We start from the raw sequence: 21171 nt of genomic DNA, 5'->3' as shown, positions 1-21171 counted from the left end.
TAAAAGTACTTCAGATACTCTGTTAGATTTAAAATGCTAAAAGTTGAATCTGAGTGAGTTAAATATGCCTAGAGAGGCTATTGTGAAAAACAGCACTATGACGCATGTTCTAATACCAGAAGTCTTCAGGATACTTGTTACAGTAATAAATACAAGTAATTCTTTTTCCGCTTATAGTGGCAAACTGCAGTGTTTGAATTATTGACTAAATAAAGAGGTATGAAATGAAAGTATTTGCAGTCATCCCACGCATGGTAGCAAAAACTTTAGTTGAGCTTTCTATCTTCCTGTGACATGGTGATAGGAATCCTATTGAAATACATATGTACAAATACTGAATGCATTGTGTTTATTAAATTAAACTTTACTTTGTTAAATTAGCAAAATGAAGTAGTCATTTGACTTGCATTCCTCTGGTACTGGAGAGTGCTTAACACAGAGGTTCCAGCCTGCACATGCCCAAACCTGGTTGAAACTTAGTAGGTATAAGGAAAGTATTTCTATCTTAACAAGTAGCTTTTCTGCTAGTATTCTTTAGAATAGTCCATGCTCTTGACTCTAATCTTTCTTTCCTTTAAAATAACTTTTAAAATTTTTGCTTGCTGATCAGCAGTCATGGTCTGCACACATTTCACAGCACAACACATTCAATTGCATGTCTTTGGTTATGCATCGAATGCTTAAGTTGTTAAATAAAATTTCTACATCTATTACTGTAAAAGTCAAACATACTCGGAGTAAGTTACTTAGAATTACCCAATATCCTAGCTAATGGCTGAGGAACAAGGATGAAAGTATGAAATGGAAAGAAATTAAGAAGCCAAACATTGTAGAAACTGAAGCAAGATGAGGAGTGCCACTTAAGCAGAAGACTAAGCCCTCTGATTTTCTGCCTTCTCTCCCCTTTCACACTTTAAATTGAATCATCGTCAGTTAGTTGTACTTTGTGGGTATATATTTGATATATTACTAACTCAGTAGTCGGATTGTATACTTCTGTTGTGTACAGGTGTTGGTGGCATTGAAGCAGAAGCAGTGATGTTGGGCCAGCCGATCAGCATGGTGCTTCCTGAGGTCGTTGGCTATAAGCTGCTAGGTAACCCGCAACCACTGGTAACGTCCACTGACATTGTGCTCACCATTACCAAGGTAATTAACATGACTTCTGCTTTGCCATTAATGCTGGAACCTGTGTGTGTTCTGTAGGACAGTGCCACTGTACTGCATGCTTAGGAGCCCTGTGTGTGCTTTCAGGTAGTCATTTTTGACTTTTCTTTAAGCTTTATCACTCTTTGGGGGTTGGAATCAGGTGCCTAAGGACAACCACAACTTTGCTAGACAAACCTGATTCTCAGAAGCCAGACAAAATAAAACAGAGAGCTGATATCTCATGGCTTGTTTAGATCCTTGTGTGGAGAACTGTCTTGGAGCACACTGCTTGTAAAAGGATCTTGTTTCTCTGCTGCCTCAAAAAAGCCCACAGTGACTGTCTTTTTTGAAGTCCCCACTTAAGGCAATGTAAAACTTGAAAACAGACAGTAAGAGCTGCAGTCTGATTTTGATCTGCAGCTGTTTCGTTCACGTGTTGTGTTCATGATGTTTATTCATTCTGTGGACTGTAACTGAATTAAGAGAATTACTGGGTCAGCATTAATGTTTTTGGAGGTCAGAACTTTGGTACATGTGTTCATCATGAGATGAACATGAGGTCCCTAGACAGAGCCTCCAGATGGAGCCTCCAAAAACCAGTGTTTTTGGTGTTTGGTTTTTTTTATGAGTTGATGCACATGTTGTGTGTTTTCAGTCATTTACAGTGTGATTCATGTACTTGTGCAGTTATTTCTTCCTTTTGCTCCATCTTCCTGGGTTTGCTGGCTAAAGACCCTACATTGTTCTCCTCAGAACATCATGTTGAGAAAAATAGTTTTTCTAAGACAGACTCTAGTTTAAATGAGAGGAAGAGCAAGTTTATAACGAGTAAGTCCCTGTCTTGTACCTTATTATTAAAACTTTGCATCTCTGTGTCATCATCTTTGTGATTTAGTTTACCAAAGCTTCCAGGTTTCAAATGGCTGTAGAAACCTTTGAAAAAGGTTTCTCTGAAGTTGGAATCTGGATTTCATAACATGCACGCTCAGGTTGTTTAACACCTAGCAATGACACAGGCACTGTATTTCTATAACAGCACCTTCGCCAAGTTGGAGTCGTGGGTAAATTCGTGGAGTTTTTTGGTCCTGGTGTAGCCCAGCTGTCAATTGCTGACCGAGCCACCATTGCTAATATGTGTCCCGAGTATGGAGCAACAGCTGCCTTTTTCCCGGTGGATGATGTCAGCATTGGGTACCTGATACAAACTGGTGAGTGTAAGAAGATAACCATGGGTTAAAGGTGTAGTTGAATGCAAGGACTGCAGGTCTATATGGTGTAGTCAGCAATGGATTGAATCAGGTGGAGCTTGAATGCTTTCTTTATCCATGCTTGCTTATTCAGTCTGTTTCTTGCTTTTAGGGTTCTGGTTTTTAGGAAGAGACAAGTTTTAGACTGTTTTGCATCTGACTGCCTCATTAGACCCACCCAAACTTAGCTCATCCAGATGAAAAAAGCAGGAACCCAAGTTTTTATTCTGCAAAAACCACTAAGTCTGTTCAGTCACGTTATTTCTAGTGAGATTCTAATGTTTGTGCTGAAAGGGTTTTGTAAAGCAGTGTACAGTGTGAACAGTGAAATAGCTTGTTATGCATTTTTTTAATTTTTCTGTCACATGGCAGTGCCTCAGTTTCATGTTTTGTTTTTGCTATACCTGTCTTTCATCTTAGGTCGTGATAAAGAGAAAGTTATGTGCACAAAAAGGTACCTTGAGGCTGTGGGAATGCTAAGAGATTTCAAGAACTCCTCTCAGGACCCAAACTTCACACAGGTCAGAAACTACTCTGTATTCTGGCTCCTTTATGCTGTGACCTGTTTTAATGTGACAATTGCCTGTTTTTCACAGAAAATTAGAAATAGATATGGGACTCCTTATTGGCTTGGTCCACACAGCTTAGGGTCGAATAGAGTGAGTCAGCTGGCTCTCATGAAAGCTCTGGCATAAGTATAGATTGGCTTTCAGTTGAGCTGTAGCTTGTGCGGATTCTGCAAGTTGATTCATGTAGTTTTGAGAAATCCAGTTCATACTCAGAGCTATGAAGGCTGTGTGGATATTGTCTGTGTAAGCTTTGTCCCTGTTTTACCCTTCTCTTCAGTAACTTATTTTGTTGTGTGAATCAGGACAGTTAGAAGCACTGTGTGGTAACTGCAGACCACAGAAGTTATTTTGTGTGCAAAAAAAATGAAGATCTTACTCAGTGTCCAGGAAAATCAAGAATATTCCTACAGTAAGAATTTACCTCGTAATTTATGTTAAAGTTTGCATGATCATTCAAAAACCTTAGTAAATATAGGAAGGAAAATGCAGCAACAAAGTTGAAAAAATTGTGAGGAACAGGAAAATATGATAATCTCTATTTCATAATAGACCAAACATTCTCCCCAAGGCCAAGATGAATAGTCTGCTTTGGTTTATGCCAATACCAGGATTTCTTCACATCATTGTTTTCTGAAGAGGACCCTGCTGCTAGCATGTGAAAGGACATAATTCTTAAAATCGTCTATATTATTTAGTTGCTTTAGTCACACATTGGGTTTTAAATAACTAGGGTACTTCTGGGAGCCATCCCTGAGAGCTGACAGGGTTTAAAAGTAGAGTAGTTTCTTTTCTTACGATCTTTCCCTTCTCATGTGTCTTTAATTTCTGCAAACAAAGATGTTCAGACATAGCGGTGGTTTAACAGCAGAGGTAACCATACCTGTGGCTTAACTGGCTTTAACTTGTCATGGAGTGCTGAATCTCTTTCTGTTCCTCTTACTGAATAGGTTGTTGAGTTGGATCTCCATACTGTTGTGCCTTGCTGCAGTGGACCAAAAAGACCTCAGGACAAAGTTGCTGTTTCGGATATGAAGAAGGACTTTGAGACTTGTCTGGGAGCAAAGGTAGAGACTAGGAACCTTTGAGTGTATAAGCTAATGCATGTTTCTAGAAGTTGTTCAGTGTTCAGGAACTACCTTCCGGTAAACTTCTGTGTTGTTTATTTGCATATGGAAAGTACATGAGGATGTCTAAATACAATTTCAAAGATTACATCAAGAATGGGTAGTTTAAAATTGTGTTGATGCTTCCCTTATAGGAAGTTGTTCATGCCCTATTGAAATAGTAGTTCTTTTTGATTTTACATCAGTCTTAGGCCTAATATGGTTTTGGTATACACTAGGAATTTATGAAATAGCCTCGGTGGGTATTGTTAGAGTGGACCATGGTGGGTACTGTTAGAAGCAGCTATTGCAGTAAGCTCTCTGCTAACTACCTGGATCATCTTTCCAAGCAGGCTCCACAACGTAGTTTTGCAGTCAGTACTCAATCTTCTATCAGATGAGAACTGCATGTGTATCCGTGGCTGTTTGGTATTGGTGGTAAAGATAGAAAAAAAGACTTCTGCCTACATCATCCTGTCACTGAAAGAAGAGCAAGATTTTAGCTTGAATTAATATTCCCAGACACTTAAGTTTCCAAAATCAGTTTGAATCCTTACTTAATACAATAACTACACTTGATAAAGGCAGTACAGAAATCTAGTGATGTGAATCAAAGTAAGCAATTCCTAATAATTCTTGTTTTGATATATGTTCCAAACTCCATTTAATGACCTTTTGCTTTCAGATCTGTAAGTGTAGTTTTTCGTCATGAACAGTGCTTTCTGGCTCTTCATTTTTGGTTTGTGGGTTTTGTTTTGGGTTTGGGTTGTTTTGGTGGTTTTTTCAGCTGTCAGGCTTTTACTTCTCAAGTCAGCTCTTAGTATAAGTTTGAACTGTATGATATTGTGGCTTAAAAAATCTTATGTATTATGTTTGAAATCTCAGGACTAGGTTGTATAACAAGACTCTGTGTGGTCAGGAATCTGAAGCATCTGGGAGCAAGGAGCATGTGAGCAATCTGGAGAAGGATATATTCATGCAGGAAGAAAACACAAATACATTTTACTGCGAAAGCTGTCTCTTTTACCAGTAAACAGAGAATAGGATAGACCCTAGAAAAATAATTTTTGACCACCAATTTGACTGTCGAGAAATGCAAGCCTTCACCATCAGACTTAAAAGTGCAAGCATGGATGTGGTTGACAGATGCTTCTCATTCATGAAGTTCCAAGCCCATACTAATATCCAGTCAAAATACTAGTATTAACCACGTTCTTACTTTCTTCTCTTACAGCAAGGATTTAAGGGATTTCAAGTTGCCCAAGAACATCACAACAGCATAATCAAATTCAATTTTGAGGGCTGTGACTTCGAGCTTGCTCACGGTTCAGTAGTGATTGCTGCCATTACAAGCTGTACAAACACCAGTAATCCCTCAGTTATGCTGGGAGCAGGTAAGCTTATTTCCTTAAATGTGCAGTAGTTTCTTATGGCTCTGGCTGTGTGTCCTAAAGACGAATACAATACTGATGTAATTCTACGTGCACAGTGCTGTTTGTTATTTTAAGTGCTAAAACTGAACTTAGTCTCTAAGGGTAGCAGAACGAATTCTGGAAATTGTAGCCAGAAATGTGGATTGAAGAAAATTTATACTTCTTGCACTGTCTCCTCCATGAGGCAAGCTGGAGCTGAATTAACTGGCACCTCTGACACTTGTTGAAATGCAAAGAAGCTGTGATATAGACCTGAGAAGAGGCTATTGAAAGAGCCACAAGAAGAGAGATGGTAAAGAACAGTCTATGAATTGAAGTCTGAAGGTGCTCTGACCTAGCAGCAGAGTACAAAGCACATGTTTTGCTAGAGGTGTTAACAGGGGAGGATGAGTACAATTAGTCTAAGTTGCGTGTGTTAAATTTCAGGTCAGGAGGTTGTTCATTTTTAGCCTGGCTCATCTGGGCAGAAAATTCCTCATTCTGAATGTGTACTTCTAGCAACAAAATATGGATTAAAAGAGTCAGCTCAAAGGATTCAGTCTATGCTACACCAGTTCAGCCATCTTTCCCAGTGCTTGTCTACAATGCTCATGTATTTCTTTCCGTCACAAACATATGCATAGACCCTGTCTGTCCCTTTAAAGTCATCACTGCATTAGGGCTTACTGTTCATCAGTGACTTGCATGGTGGGATAGAGGGCCTCGTCAGCAAGTTTGCTGATGATACAAAAGTGGGAGGAGGGTCTGATGCCCCATAGTGCTGTCTTGTTATTCATAAAGATTTGGACAGACTGAAGAGATGGGCAAAGAGGAACTTTTTGAAATTCAGTAAAGGCAGGTGCAGAGTGCTGCACCTGGGGAGTAATAACGCCATGCACCAGTACAGGCTGGGGGCTGAATGCTGAGAAACAGCTCTGTGGAGAGGGAATTGGGGGTCATGGTGGACAAGTTGTCCATGAGCCAGCAGTGTGCCCCTATGGCCACGAATGCAAATGGTATCCTGGACTGACTTAGGAAGAGCATTGCCAGCACATCGAGGCAGGTGATCCTCCCTTTCTGCTCAGCCCTGGTGTAGACTCACCTGGACTGTGTTGTCATGATTTAACCCATCCAGACAGCTTGTTCACCACTCCCCCCTGCCCCCTTCTTGCCCTCCCCTTACTCCTGGAGGGACGGAGAGGAGAATCAGAAAGAATGCAGCTCCCACGGGTTGAGATAAGAACAGTTTAGTAACTAAGGTATAACACAAATCACTACTGCTGCCACCAATAATAGTAATGATAAAGGAAATAACAAGGGAAGAGAATACAACACCCCATCACCAGGCGACCGATAACTTGCCCCCCCCCAGCCCCACCAAGCACCAACTGATACCTCCTTCAGCCCTGCCGTCCACTTTGCCCTTCCTTCTCCCTCTCTCAGTTACCTCCTGGGCATGACGTGCTGTGATATGGAATACCTCTTTAGTCAGTTTGGGTCAGGCGTTCTGTCTCTGCTTCCTCCCGGCTTCCCCTCCTCCCTGGCAGAGCATGTGGCTCACAAAGTTCTTGGCCAAACCAAAACATCACTATTATCAGCTCTGTTCCCAACCCGAAAGTCAAAACACAGCACTGCACCAGCTACCAAGAAAGAGAAAAATGACTGCTACTGCTGAACCCAGGACATTATCCACCCCTTATTCCATACTATTCATGTCATGCTCAGATCCCACATTTTCAATATACCATCACTCTTACCTAAGTGCACTCTCATCATAGTGCATGGGCCAGTCCCTATAAAGCTGCTGAGTCCATCTGGTCAATGATGTCAGGCTCCATCTCTTGTAACAGTCTTTCAGAACACGAGAGGCTATGTGCAGTGTTCACACTTGTGAATAACCTGGGCAGTAGTGTCCACTGCTAAGTCCACCCCTCGGTCCTGAGTCCATCTCTATGTTGCATCTCAGCTCTTTTGGCCTTAAGGGTCATGGGCCCACCAGGCTCAAAATAATTCACTGTCCTTCCATCTCCAATGCTTCCAAAGCACTGGAGGGGCCCAGTGGGCTAGATACTTGCCCATACTGTCCCACATGCCCTGCCACTCATGACTCTCCAGCCTTGGAGAAAGCCTCTTGGTCCTCCCATATTGTTGTCTAACCCTAGACAAGACCCAAACCCGACTCTGCTTAACTTTTGAGATCAGACAAAGTGGTGGTGGGTAAAACACACTCTGTGTGTGTGTCAACATGCTGATCCCCATCACAATCAGCAGGCAGGTCCCAAGGATACCCAAAGGCCATTCAAAACCTTCAGAACTCTCAAATGATGCTGCTGTACTTGTCACTGGGGCTGGTGCAGCTGCTGTGCTTGCCGGCTCTCCCACCACCAGCTTCTCTTTTCCTGAGTCCAGCTCTTCCTCCTCTGCCTTGCTGGGAAATGCTGCGGGGTCTCCTGCGTCCTCCTGGGGCTCGGCGGGCGGCTTCCGGGGAATGCTCTCGGCTGTCGCGGGGCTGGGCTCGGCCGCGGGGCTCGGCTCCTCCGCCGCCTTCTCCCGCTGCTCGGCAGCCGCCTGCTCCCGCTCCTCGACCGCCCCGACCTCCTCCACCGGCAGCCGTCCCCTTGCGGCCTCCGGTCCCGCTCCCGCTTGGTCCCCGGGGCCGCTCTCCCGGGCCGCTTCAGCAGCCGCCGGCTCCCGGGGCCGCCCCCCCTCGGCTCCCCAGAGCCTCACGCAGACGGAGGCGAGGGCGAGGGCCAGGACGGTGAGGAGCAGCCGGACGGCCAGGGACCAGTCCACGGCCACGTCCGTCCCGCCCTGCTGCTGGAGCCCGCCCGTATTACAAGTCATTGCCATAAAGTACAGTGAGACAAGAACCTTAGCCCAAGCCCCACACTTGATAAACACTAACACAGCAAATACCGGCTCTAAGTAAGTTACAACATTCTGAAGCTGTGAGATCAAGAGGAACAACTCTGAGAGCCAATAAATCAGCATTGTGACAAGTGACTGTTAATCCGGTCAGATCTGTCGTTATCTCAACCCCTTTGTTGGGTGCCAAAAAGAACTGTCGTGGTTTAACCCATCCAGACAGCTTGTTCACTCACTCCCCCCGCCCCTTCTTGCCCTCCCCCTACTCCTGGAGAGACAGAGAGGAGAATCAGAAAGAATGCAACTCCCATGGGTTGAGATAAGAACAGTTTAGTAACTAAGGTATAACACAAATCACTACTGCTACCACCAATAATAGTAATGATAAAGGAAATAACAAGGGAAGAGGATACAACACCTCATCACCAGGTGACCGATAACTTGCCCCCCGCCCCTGCCCGACCAAGCACCGACCGATACCTCCTCCAACCCTGCCGTCCACTTAGCCCTTATGGGTAACTCTCCCAGTTACCTCCTGGGCATGACGTGCTGTGGTATGGAATACCTCTTTGGTTAGTTTGGGTCAGGTGTCCTGTCTCTGCTTCCTCCCGGCTTACCTCCTCCCTGGCAGAGCATGAGGCTCACAAAGTCCTTGGCCAAACCAAAACATGATTTTTACCAGCTTTGTTCCCAGCCCGAAAGTCAAAACACAGCACTGCACCAGCTACCAAGAAAGAGAAAAATGACTGCTACTGCTAAACCCAGGACATGTGTCCAGTTCTGTGCTCTGTACAAAAGAAATATGGAGCTCCTGGAGCAAGTCCAGATGGTAAGAGGTCTAGAGCATCTTTCCTAGGGGGAATGGCTGAGGCACCTGGGCCTGTTCAGCCTAGAGAAGAGAAGGCTCAGGGGGTGACTTGTTAAGTGTGTGTAAGTATCTGAAGGGAGGGTGCCAAGAGGATGGGGCCAGACTCTCTGGTGCCCGATGATATGATAGGAGGCAAAAGGTGGGAATTAAAGCACAGAAAGTTCCACCTGAGCATGAGGCAGGTGAGGGTGACTGGGCATTGGAATAGCCTGCCCAGAGAGAGGCTGTGGAGTCTGCTTCCCTAGAGATACTCAGGAGCTGTCTGGGCACATTCCTGAGTACTCTAGGTAACCCTGATGGAGCAGGGAGGGTGGACTAAATGACTGCTGGTGGTTCCTTCCAGCCTCAACCATTGTGTGGTTCTGCAGTTCCTGGTCTGTCAGAGTGTTAGTACAATGGAGGCTTATTTTCTACAAAGGCTGGAAGGAGTATACAATGGACAGTGCAAGGGCCCTTGACCAGACAGGATTACTTACTGGCTGAAGTCTCATAATTTGTCTTGTTTGTTCCTTTGTGGTGCTGGGAAGATACTGGGTTTGTGGACAGCCTGTCCCAAAAATCACTTCGTGTTTAGTTTGTTGATGTGATATTTGTCACCTGTTCTCGGGCTAGCATCTTTCTTCAGGTACTCTACAGTATTGGCAGCTCACCCCTCCCCAGATACAAAAGGTCTTTAATTCCTAGTAACATGTCAAAGCCCATCATTAGCCAGGATGTGGGAAAAGGAAGTGGAGGAGAGACTAACTCTGTTCTTTAAGCCTTCAAGAAGAACAGAATTGAACAAAGTCTCCCAATTCACTTGTCCTTGGCAGAACATCCAAATCAGCATGCTTCTTTCCTTGGTTCCGTCCTGATCATGATCACAGAAGTAGAGCTGTTATTTCTTTATTCCAAGGATCAAGAAGCAGGTTTTCTCCAGACAGAGTCGCTTTGCTCAGTCTGATTCCCTTACCTGTAGGTGAGTGTATGCTGCAATTGTTCCACGCAGGGCTCCCAGGCTAATAGCATGCATTTTTAACACTCTTTGTGACAGTGGGGATGCTGATCTTTCAGCTTGATAACCAGGTCTTAAAGTGTAGAATGGTCTTCAAGATACAAGTAAAGTAGGTACTTTGAACACATTCCCTACTACTTAACACAAAGCAGCCTGAAGAATGTAGTAGGTCTTAGCATAGTCCTAAGGATCTTAGCATATATGCTAAGATCTAGTGGGTACTCACACCTTTGGTGCCTTTTGGAATAGCAGTGCTTGTGCTTTGACCTTGACAAGCAGGAAAAAAGTAATCGTCAGTCTCCAGCAACTGTTTGTACACTACAGTGTTGAGAACCTCCAAGATACCCACAAGAAACATGTTAATTTAGCTTTCAGAGTAGTTTGAAATGAAAATAAATAAAACGTACAGTGATCTCACGCTAAGTAACCAAGCTGAAAGAAATCCCAAATAGGAATAGTCTTTTCAAACTGCCACTCTATATCCTGTATACTAAATGATGTGCAGGGGTTGTGTATCCATGGAAATAGTGTATGCTGAAGTAGCCTTAACAGCCTAATCTGTGTTGGATAAAGGTGGTGTTGCAACTTTAATTCTCGCATTTACTTGCCAGTTTTTAGAGTTTGCTTTCTTTTCAGAACTGGTATTGGCAGGAAAACAGAAGCCAACACTTTCAGGCAGGCTGGGATGTCCTAGGATGATCATTTGTTCATGGTCACATTTCCAGAGGTTTCTAAGAGCTTCAGTTTCCACAGCTCCCTCTGGCAGCTAAGGAGCCTCAGCAATTTCAGCAATAGAATGGTTTTTTTAAATTAATGTATCTACCTTTGGGCCTCCAAATCTGTCAATGTAGGCCTTTTAACAGACCACTTACAAGTGGAGATCTCCAGATTATGTCTAACACAGCTGCCAAACAGCTGGCAAAGACAAAGCAGTCTGATTTCTTCCTGTTGGAGATCATGTTGGATCAAAGCAGAGCTTCTGTGTATTTTCTTATCTAAGTGGATGTGTGAGGGAGAATGAGGCATGAGAATGTGCAGTTTTGCTTAGCTGTGGCTTCTTTTGTATCCATCCTGGGAAAGAGCTGGAGGGAGCTTATTTTCTGAACATTTATGTGTGTATGGACAATTTGTTTGAAAGGTGAAAATTCAGGATAAATGTGTTTCTGGTAACATACACTATACTGCATCTCTGTGTGTTACAAATCCAGGGTTGCTCAAACAGCACTCCTGCAAGAAGCTGTAGATCATGAGATAGTTTGTTTGTGACAAGGGCCAGAGCTGGTGCTCTCACAGCCATCTGCTTCTGAGGGCAGCAGATCATATGTTGGCAGTTACTTCAGCACTGAGTCACTAGACCAGCATAAGTGGGAAGTTAACAATTCTTCATTGCATTTTATTGTGAGACACTTGTCTTACAAATAGTGTCCTGAGTTTTGAATGTCTACATGCTGTCCGAGTATGAGTGCATCTTGTTGAATGCAATTTCCAGCTGCTTTCCAATGGAGCAGAAATTGCAGGCTGGATCTGCAGTTCAGATGAGCACTGGAGCTCTAGCTGGTTATTCTGGAATTGATGCTGTTGGCTCACTGTACTATCTTATTGCTGGAAATGGAGCCTTTTTCTATTTTCCAGTTATTTAATGGTACTTCCTTTGACCTGCTGATCCACAAGGCTGTCCACTTCCAGGAAGACTGCAACTGTCCTTTGCATTTTTCAGGATTGCTTGCTAAGAAAGCTGTTGAAGCTGGTTTGACAGTGAAGCCATACATTAAAACTAGCCTGTCACCAGGAAGCGGGGTTGTCACTTACTATCTGAGGGAGAGTGGCGTTATGAGTTACCTTTCCCAACTAGGGTAAGAGTGCTTTTCTTACTGTTGTCCTATGGCTGCTTAACTAAAAGCATTGCCAACAAGCTATGCAATAGAAAAAGTATTTCTCTATACAGCTTGAAGGATATGGCAGGTACCCTACAGCATGATCCTGCCTAAGTTGGTGCATTGCTGTTGTGCTGGCAGGCTGCACCAGCAAAGGAGAGGGCCTGATGCCTGCTGTAGCTTCTGAAGGCTCATGTTCCTAAGCAGGAGAATGGCTTATTTTTCAAGATTAATGGTTTTAAAATAACATAAATGACCCTCTACTGTTGTTCGTCTTGCTAGATGACACATTTCCTAGCCATTTATTCTGCATGCATGGACAGTCACTGCAATGATAAAAATTGAGCATTGGTGTTTTCGGCAACAATTCACTTGTTGAAGCAGTACATCTTCTGAAAGTAACCCTAGCCAACTGCTAAGGGGTTTCTCCAAAATAGATTTTTGTTCACTAATGATTTTTGTGCTCTGTCTAGGTTTGATGTAGTGGGTTATGGCTGTATGACATGCATTGGCAATAGCGGGCCCCTACCAGAGCCTGTTGTCCAGGCCATCACACAGGTACGCAGTTTTTCCTGTGTAGCTCATTTAGGTAAGCTGTTCTCTGTTGTGTGCAGTTCTGAGCTGTGTTATACTATGCAAAGTAATATACATGTGTGTGAAGTCTATATTCTCTTTCTTGTGGGAAGTGCTTTGGAATTGTTTGGAAGGAGGCAGTTCTATGACTGTCCAGTCATTGAAGCTGCACCATGGCACAGCTGTACCGATCTGCTGGTGTACAGAGTCTGCAAGCACCTCAGATACTGTTGTCTCAAATTGTGTCTTACAGGGAGACCTCGTAGCTGTGGGTGTGTTGTCTGGCAATAGGAATTTCGAAGGGCGTGTCCATCCCAATACCCGTGCTAACTACCTGGCTTCCCCACCGCTGGTGATAGCCTATGCAATTGCAGGGACTATCCGGATCGACTTTGAGAAAGAGTGTTTGGGTAAGAGTGTCAGATGCTTCTTTCCACATCTTATAAACTAAACTGGTTGGAATTAAGCTCCTTAGAAATATTTGTCCCAGGAAGATGCTTCAAATATTTTGAGTACATCCTGGATAGAAAGGATGGAATTGTTAAGAAACTGAGCAACAGGGGGTCTGCATGATGGAGAAAGGAGGAAGCCAAGCCTGACCAGTATTTGAATTCCACAGGGGCATCTTTTGGGTGTGACAGTCTCTCATGAGCAAACTGACCTAGCAGACTTTGTTTGAGCAGGTAGTGCAGCTAGATAACCCTCAATGATCCTTTCCAGCCTGAATTATTCAAAAAATTATTCTAGAAGGTCATCAGAAATGACAAAAGAAGGTGTATATATACAGGCATCATGAAGTTTATGAGGCCCTCTTCTGTCAGACCCTTGTAGGTGAAAAAGTGTGTCTCACAACAAGATTAGAAGAAACACACAACTAAAGGACACCATGGTAAACTTTTCTTCTTTTTTTAAATAAAAAAGTTATGAAAAAAACATAACAATACCATTTTCTACAGGAACAAATGCTTCGGGGAAGAAGATTTTCCTGAAAGATATCTGGCCAACAAGAAATGAGATTCAGGCTGTTGAGCGTCAGTTTGTTATTCCTGCAATGTTCAAGGAGGTCTACCAAAAAATAGAGGTGAGTTAATCCCCTGTGCAGTAGCTTGATCAATGTGCTATGCTATTCTGAATGTGTTAAATAAGCTGGTCCTGATAATGAAGTGAACCTTTTCCTTCTGTTGCTGTTGCTCCTGTTCTGACAAGTATTCAAATGAGTTTTGGTCTGTCATGGTGTGGTTTTTTTAATGGTTTCTGGTTAATTAATTGATTCTTCCCAACTCTTCAGACAGTTGTGTCCTGAAAGTTGCTCCTTCATGACTTTTCTTTTTAATGTAACATATAGATGATGTGTTTTAAACAGTAGGCTGATATTAAAAAGTGAGATATTCCAGCTTCACAAATAAGATTTGTAATTTTACCTGGATTCTGAAGTAATTCTGTTGCTTCTGAAAACTTAGAAATCAGAGGGATATTTTTGTTTGTTTTTCAGACAGTAAATGAATCTTGGAATGCCTTAGAAGCTCCTTCAGACAAACTATATACTTGGAATCCCAAGTCAACTTACATCAAGTCTCCACCTTTCTTTGATGGTCTGGTACGTGCACACTTTCCATTTGAATTGAGCCAAAGTGTGTTACCTTGATTAATGTTACAGATGAGGCAAAGCCACTTCAAGGAGCCTGGGAGCATGCATCATAGCTTGTTGAGGCCTCGCTTCTCAAATACTAGAATTAGGCTATTCCATTCATTTTAATACAAAGTCATGAGTGAATATGAAGATTGTAAAGATTCTCAATCACTTCAGGGCTTTTGAAATGTCTCATTTTCTTTTTAAATTTATATACTTCAAAATAGTCAATTCAACTAACAATTAACAATTAACAACTAACAACTAACAATTCAAGTTAGGGAAAAGGACAGGAAACAAACCCCACAATTCTGCCTGCCTGCCTTTTGCATCAAGTAGTTCAGTGTTCATGTTGCTATTTCAATGCCATTTAAAAGAAAACGCAGATTTCAGTGCGTGCAGATGTCTAAGGATCCTGTGTTTTCATCTACTTTCATGCATATGCCACAGGAAGCCTCAGTTAATGCTGTGGGGTTTTTTTGCTTCAACTGTTTTCTTCACCCATGAACTTGCTGACAGACAGCCAGGAGATTGTATTTTGTTCAAGACTGTAATAATTTTTAATAGTTTTGGGGTCTTCTCTTTCTTTCAGCTTACATAAAAAGGCAGACTTTATTTTGCAGTTTGCACTTTTGCAAAAGACAAAGGAGTTTTGTATCATACTTTAATGATCTTGTTTGTATTTATGACGGTTTAGACTTTGGCTCTTCAGACCCCGAAAACAATTGAAGATGCTTATGTCCTGTTGAATTTTGGGGATTCTGTGACTACAGACCACATCTCTCCAGCTGGGAATATAGCAAGAAATAGTCCTGCAGCACGTTATTTGACCAGCAGAGGGTAAGCTTTACTTCTTGATCTTGTTATAAATTGGGAAGAGGAAACAAGCCATAACTACTGTACTATGTTACAGGCTCACATATCTGCTGTCTGTTCACATATACTTGTATACCTTAACAAATGCTTGGAGAACATGTAAAAGAATAAAGAAAAGCATTTTTTTCTCTGCTGCTTTCAGCAGCTCTCACCAAGTGTAAGAACTTGGATAGAGTGTGCACATCTGTAACACTGGAGAGCTGAAGACCTTTAGAGAGAGGGAAGGGAAAAAGGTAATTTTCAGGTTATATTTTGCAGTAAGTCATTAATGGTCCTTAATGCCAAAAATATGTTTTATGCTAGTTTCTTCTAGCATGTGCAACTGTGTCATAGATCTAGGCTCTCAGGAGCAACAGAACATCCAGAAGTTTAGGTTTCAGTGCATCTCCAAGACTGGCAAAGCTATTGTGGTTGAAGTCCAGACTGCTGTCTTTTCCTGTGACTAGTCTGTCAGTTTAACAAGGGGCTCAACTTAAGGCAAGACTGGGACTTGCTGAGTTGCCCGATTTGGTCTTCACAGATCATAGAATCATAGAATAGTTAGGGTTGGAAAGGACCTTAAGATCATCAAGTTCCAGCACCCCTGCCATGGGCAGGGACACCTCGCTCTAAACCATATCACCCAAGGCCTCGTCCAACCTGGCCTTGAACACCACCAGGAATGGAGCATTCACAACCTCCCTGGGCAACTTCAGTGGTGTTCTGAGGAACAGCACCGACATTATTAAAAGAAAAAAATAATTCACTAGACTTAATAATTCTGGAGAGGAAATCTATTAGAACAATGTGATCTACTGAAATTTAACTGCTTTTGGCTCTTTGGCCCTTGGCTATCAGTCACTTTGAAATCTAAAGAGGCCTACAGACATTACAAAACAGCTGTTGTATGTCATAGCTGCTGTTTGGATGTAGCCCAGTGCAAACAGTCCAATTTTTCATCACATTCCAGTACATTTTTTGTTTTCTGGTTAGGCTGGAGTATCCCCTCATTCCTGTATTTTGTTTACAAATGAACTTTTTCTTCTGGAGTTCTAACTTGCAGCAGGGGCTCTTTCTGCCTTTTAGATGTTTTAGCACAGTGGTGTCTCTACCTTTGTTCTGTATGCTACAGTAATACAAATAACAAGGAGTATTTACAGGAGCCAGCTATTAGGAATTCTGTTGCATCTTCTAACTAAATGTGAACAATATCTTTGAAATATTATCCGATACTCCTTTCTAAGGCAAGAGATAAGAATACTATGGAAGCTGCTTTCTGTGACCAAGCTGTAGGTATGCTTCTGATTAGTTTATTTTTTGTTGTTTGGGGTTTTCTTATTCACTTCAAAATCAGCTAACTGGATGCTACTGCTATGGTGGGAACTATGTAGATACCTGCCTCAGAAACACCAGATCATTTCTTTTTTTAAAGCACAGAGAGTGCTTCAGTCTAAACCCAACATAGTTTCCTTTTTTTCTTTGCTTGCTTTTCCCTAAATAGTTTGACTCCTCGGGAGTTCAATTCTTACGGCTCCCGCAGAGGGAATGATGCTGTCATGGCCAGAGGAACATTTGCAAACATTCGCTTGGTGAACAAATTTATTGATAAACAAGGACCTCAGACTGTCCATTTCCCTTCTGGGGAAACTGTAAGTACACATACTGATCTAAACTGAGGTTTATTGACAATAGAGTGGGTTAGTACTGGCTTTCCTTCTTACAACTGGGGTCATTTACTTAAGTACCTTTGAAGTAAAGCCAGTGAGAGGAGAGGAGCTTCATTGACCAAGGGAAGCAGGTCACACATGTGGTGCTATCAGGCATATCAGTGGAGGGTATAACCACTGTAGAAGGCGTAGTAGAAAGTGCAGGTTTGTGTTAGGAGTGAGATCAGGCTAGAAGCCACAAAGTGCTGTATGGTCAGTACTTTGAAAGTGCTGCTTGGTGGAAAGTGTGGGCTTGAGCTGTTTATGTGGGGCTGTTTTTTTTTCCTTGTTTCCCTGGAACTGTGCTTCTACCCCCAGAAAGTGTGTAAGTGTTTGACATTTTCATTCCAGCTGGATGTATTTGATGCTGCAGAAAGATACAAGCAGGCTGGCCATCCTCTGATTGTGCTGGCTGGAAAAGAATATGGTGCAGGAAGTTCCAGAGACTGGGCAGCTAAAGGACCATTCCTCTTGGTGAGTGAATACAATAAACTAGGAGGAGGACAGTTTTTAAAAGTGCGTTAACTTATCGGGAAGACTAGCTTATGACCAACATCCTGTATAGCTCATTCTCACTTTTGGTAGCAAGAGCTGTTGTGAAATATCAACAGTCTCCAGATGCCACAGTACAGTTAAAAAGCTAGTTAAATATTAATATATTTATTAGACTGGAAGGCTTGGATGATCTTCAGCTAGAAATCTGAGAAGCTACACCAGAAAGGCCAGTTTCTTTCTTCTGCTTGCCATAAGCCAGGAAACCTTGGGTCTGCTTCCAGCTGCCTCCTTCAACTCACTTAGCAGGGAAGACAGAACATGTGTAAGAAAAGTAGTACTAGTAAAAATGAAATCTGGCATGGCTTCACCATGCAGATTGCAGGGATGCTTAGCAGTATTGTTATAGGAGCCTAATAGAAATCCACATACAGTGAAATACCTTTTTCTTTCTTTATCTTGTCCTGCCCTTATTTACCAGCCTGAACTCTGATTCAAGCTTGCTTAGTGTGGAATTTGTAAAGGCAATAGTGTATTATTAAACAAAGATTTGGATGACTTGATGTTTAAGATTACATTTGTCTGTAAGTTTTTGGGGGTTTTATCCAGTGGTAATTTTTTTTTGTCTTAACTATATTAACATGTAAAAATTTAGAAATTAATTAAACTGAATCCTGGAGCTTGTAATATAGGAGGGCAGGCCTGAATTAGGAAGAGTGATGGAAATGACTAGTGGTGTTCTACGTAAGACGTGTTACAGAAGTATGCAGGATTCCTGAGAAAGCATATGGAATTTTTTGACAATCACACTTTTAAAGATGCTTGAATGTTAACATATAATCAAGACAGTCCACTGTCAGACCAACCTGCTAACTCTAACAGTAGCCGATAAATGAAATGGAGGGGGACCACAAATGTACCAATTTCCTTCCTACAAGTGCAGAAAGGCTACCCTGAACAATGAAAGTAACTACAGCTGTTGTATATTTCCCAGGGTGTCAAGGCCGTGCTTGCTGAAAGCTATGAGAGAATTCATCGGAGTAACCTAGTAGGGATGGGAGTGATTCCTCTGCAGTATTTGCCTGGAGAGGATGCAGGAACTTTAGGACTCACTGGACGGGAACGTTACACAATTGTAATTCCTGAAAAACTAAAACCGCAGATGAATGTCCAGATTAAGGTATGAGACACCTAAGGGCTGAATTTTCTGAATCACTGTAATTTATCTCAGTATTAACTGTCTCTTCAAACAATGTGCTTTCATATGGCAGTAAGTTTCTCTTGCTTGAGGGAGGGGGAATTGAGGTGGTGAAAAAGATGAAAACAGTTATTCTAAGAGGGATTTGCTATGATGGGATATAAAAGCAGCATGCCCAAGCTGTTTTATTTAGCACAAAACAGTCCTGTATTTTGGAGCAGTTATTCAAGTCCACTATAGATTTTTCTGTCTGTTAAATGTTTGAAGCAAAATGAAAAGTGAACTGTAAGTATTAAATAAATTAAACTAACCTATGGAAACGAATTTAGAACAATTGATAATTTAACTGACAAAATGTTGTACACATTGTAGCATTCAAAGTGAAGTCTAAAGAATACCCAGCATAAAAGGTAGTTAAACTTCAGGCCCTGTACTTGAAAGACTACTTTTTGTCTAGCTGACTTAACCTAATAGCATGCTGCTGCTAGTCTGCTCTTTTACTGCTGTTAGCAAAACAACTGCATTATTTAACGTAGGTGATCTCCCTCATTTAGTTTCTAATGGTAGTTTTTTACATGTGCCTCATTAACTGTCCTGAAATGGATAAAATACAGATCACAAAGAGCTGGTCAGCTTACCAGCCACAGAAGAGTGGCAGATGAATGCACATTATGTACCTGACTGGGGACCCTTCAGTAAAACACAATGACTTTATTCACTTCATACACTTGTCTCTGTGGTAATCCGATTCCCAAACGCTAGGCCACAGGGAAGTTAATAAAATTAGTAGTGTTATTGTACATAAACCAGAAGAATGACCACTTAGAAGAACATCAGGAATTGGTATAACCACTTGAAAGAATGCTCACCTTTCATGCCTCTGGGCTTATATCAACAATAAATCTAAATGAGCCAGCAAATACAATGCAAGGAGAGTCCATACCATATTAATTATGGTTTGTTTTAAACCACTTTCCTCTTAAGCAGCTGGCTATAGTCTGTAGAAAGAAATACTTGTATCTGTATTAAAAAAGTGAACAGTGCCTGTTTAGTTTAGCTTCCTAGCATAATTTCTTAAGACGGCAAAACTATGGTAATAGTCCTTTTATTGTGATGTCATGTAACATGTGTAATGTTCTCCTCCTTGAATGACTTTCTTTGATCCCAACAGCTGGATACTGGGAAAACCTTTCATGCCATCATGAGGTTTGACACTGATGTGGAGCTTACTTACTTCCACAATGGCGGCATTCTGAACTACATGATCCGTAAAATGGCATCCTAATCTAAAATTTTAAGCAAAAACGTCCAGGTACAAGCCTGCTTCTGGTGAGCAAAGTAAAATGATGGTAATCATAAATTTGAAAGTGTGAACCATAAAATGAACAGGTTTTTTTGTGGATTGTAGTAGAAGGCTTGTTTACAATGCTGAGTTATTCTATGTATCAGGAAACTGGAAATGCTTGCCCAATTAAACAGCATTTATTATTTGTTTTGTATGGTGGTTGGCTTGACTTACATTAGAGTACAGTGCAAAAGCCATTAAAATACTGTGGAACTGTTGAAAATAATGTGCTGATTTCATATATTTGGTCAATTTAGTATGTCTCTGAATTTAAGTTCTACGCTTATATCAGTGGTCCAAAAATTAACTGACAGTATAAAAAAGTTGTTACTCCTTTCTGATTACCTGATATTGACTTGCTTTCTCACTCAGTTTACCAGAATCTGAATCTAATACTGAAATGAATTATTTAGCTTTTATTAATTTTGAAAAATGTGAACTTTGTTGTTTAAAATCTAAGCCTTTGTGGAAAGGTGAACCTATTGGGGATAATATTTCTAATAGATGAAATTAAATTTATTTTCAAAAACTTTGGTGGTTTTTGTCATGTTATCCTCAGTACCAAGATGCAGAACAAAGCTTTGATTTTAAGCTCTTCTCATTGTCCCTGCTGGAAGAAAGCTGTACAAGTCTTGACTTCTTATGTTTTAATTCTTCTTTCATTAAATAATCTGCATGAGACCAGATGAATACAAATACTGTCAGATACTGGCAGTCTTCTATAACCCAACAGAATACTGTTGTGATGTACTTTCTTCTATTCTGTGTCCTCAAGAAGACAACCTACCGTAATTTCAAGATCCTTTTTCATGGCACTTTGCTACCAGTGATAACACTGTGTTCATTGAAGTGACTGCCCAATCCACAGTATCACATGAATCAAGTTACAGCGGTAACAAATATCGTCTTACTCAGAGGTAAACAAAGTTATAGCACTAATTCTTACTCTTCACTGTCTAGTATTTAGAGCAACTTTCACAACAATTAACAATGAAGAAATTCTTTCAAAGTAATCTCCTAATGTATTTTTAGTGCTGTTAGCTCCAGCTGTATCTTGAAAAACCAAACACAATGAGGATAACTCTGAAAGAATTCAAGAGTCTTACAGAGGTGCTAGAGATTGCACTGTACCTGCAACTGGCTGTGGTTGAACACAACAAACAGCAAATCTCTAGCAAATCCAGCAGAGGCCGACTGACATGTTGCACAGAGCATCTGTCAGAACAAGGGGAGAGAACTAGGACTGTTTAGCCTGGTGAAGAGAAGGCTCAGGGACATTTTCACTGTTTAT

General features: G+C 41.7%; 1 protein-coding gene across 1 annotated transcript in view; it reads left to right on the top strand.

Annotated features, from left to right (window-relative positions):
* ACO1 (aconitase 1) overlaps positions 1-20409 on the top strand; it is a 38851-nt gene extending 18442 nt beyond the window's left edge. Inside the window, exons 7-21 of the mRNA XM_061342708.1 lie at positions 1010-1149; positions 2186-2357; positions 2817-2917; positions 3913-4029; positions 5303-5462; positions 11925-12060; positions 12555-12639; positions 12908-13064; positions 13611-13735; positions 14147-14251; positions 14982-15124; positions 16641-16788; positions 17197-17319; positions 18332-18517; positions 19707-20409. Coding sequence (XP_061198692.1) covers positions 1010-1149; positions 2186-2357; positions 2817-2917; positions 3913-4029; positions 5303-5462; positions 11925-12060; positions 12555-12639; positions 12908-13064; positions 13611-13735; positions 14147-14251; positions 14982-15124; positions 16641-16788; positions 17197-17319; positions 18332-18517; positions 19707-19820 — 2012 coding nt within the window. The 3' untranslated portion in view covers positions 19821-20409. The remainder of the gene's footprint in view (positions 1-1009; positions 1150-2185; positions 2358-2816; positions 2918-3912; positions 4030-5302; positions 5463-11924; positions 12061-12554; positions 12640-12907; positions 13065-13610; positions 13736-14146; positions 14252-14981; positions 15125-16640; positions 16789-17196; positions 17320-18331; positions 18518-19706) is intronic.
* The last annotated feature ends 762 nt before the right edge of the window (positions 20410-21171 follow it).

The sequence above is a fragment of the Neopsephotus bourkii genome, unplaced genomic scaffold, assembly GCF_033783945.1.
Source record: "Neopsephotus bourkii isolate Nb327-2 ecotype Australia unplaced genomic scaffold, CSIRO-AGI_Nbou_v1 NB_1814, whole genome shotgun sequence".
Taxonomy (NCBI): domain Eukaryota; kingdom Metazoa; phylum Chordata; class Aves; order Psittaciformes; family Psittacidae; genus Neopsephotus; species Neopsephotus bourkii.
This window is presented reverse-complemented; position numbering and strand designations above follow the sequence as displayed.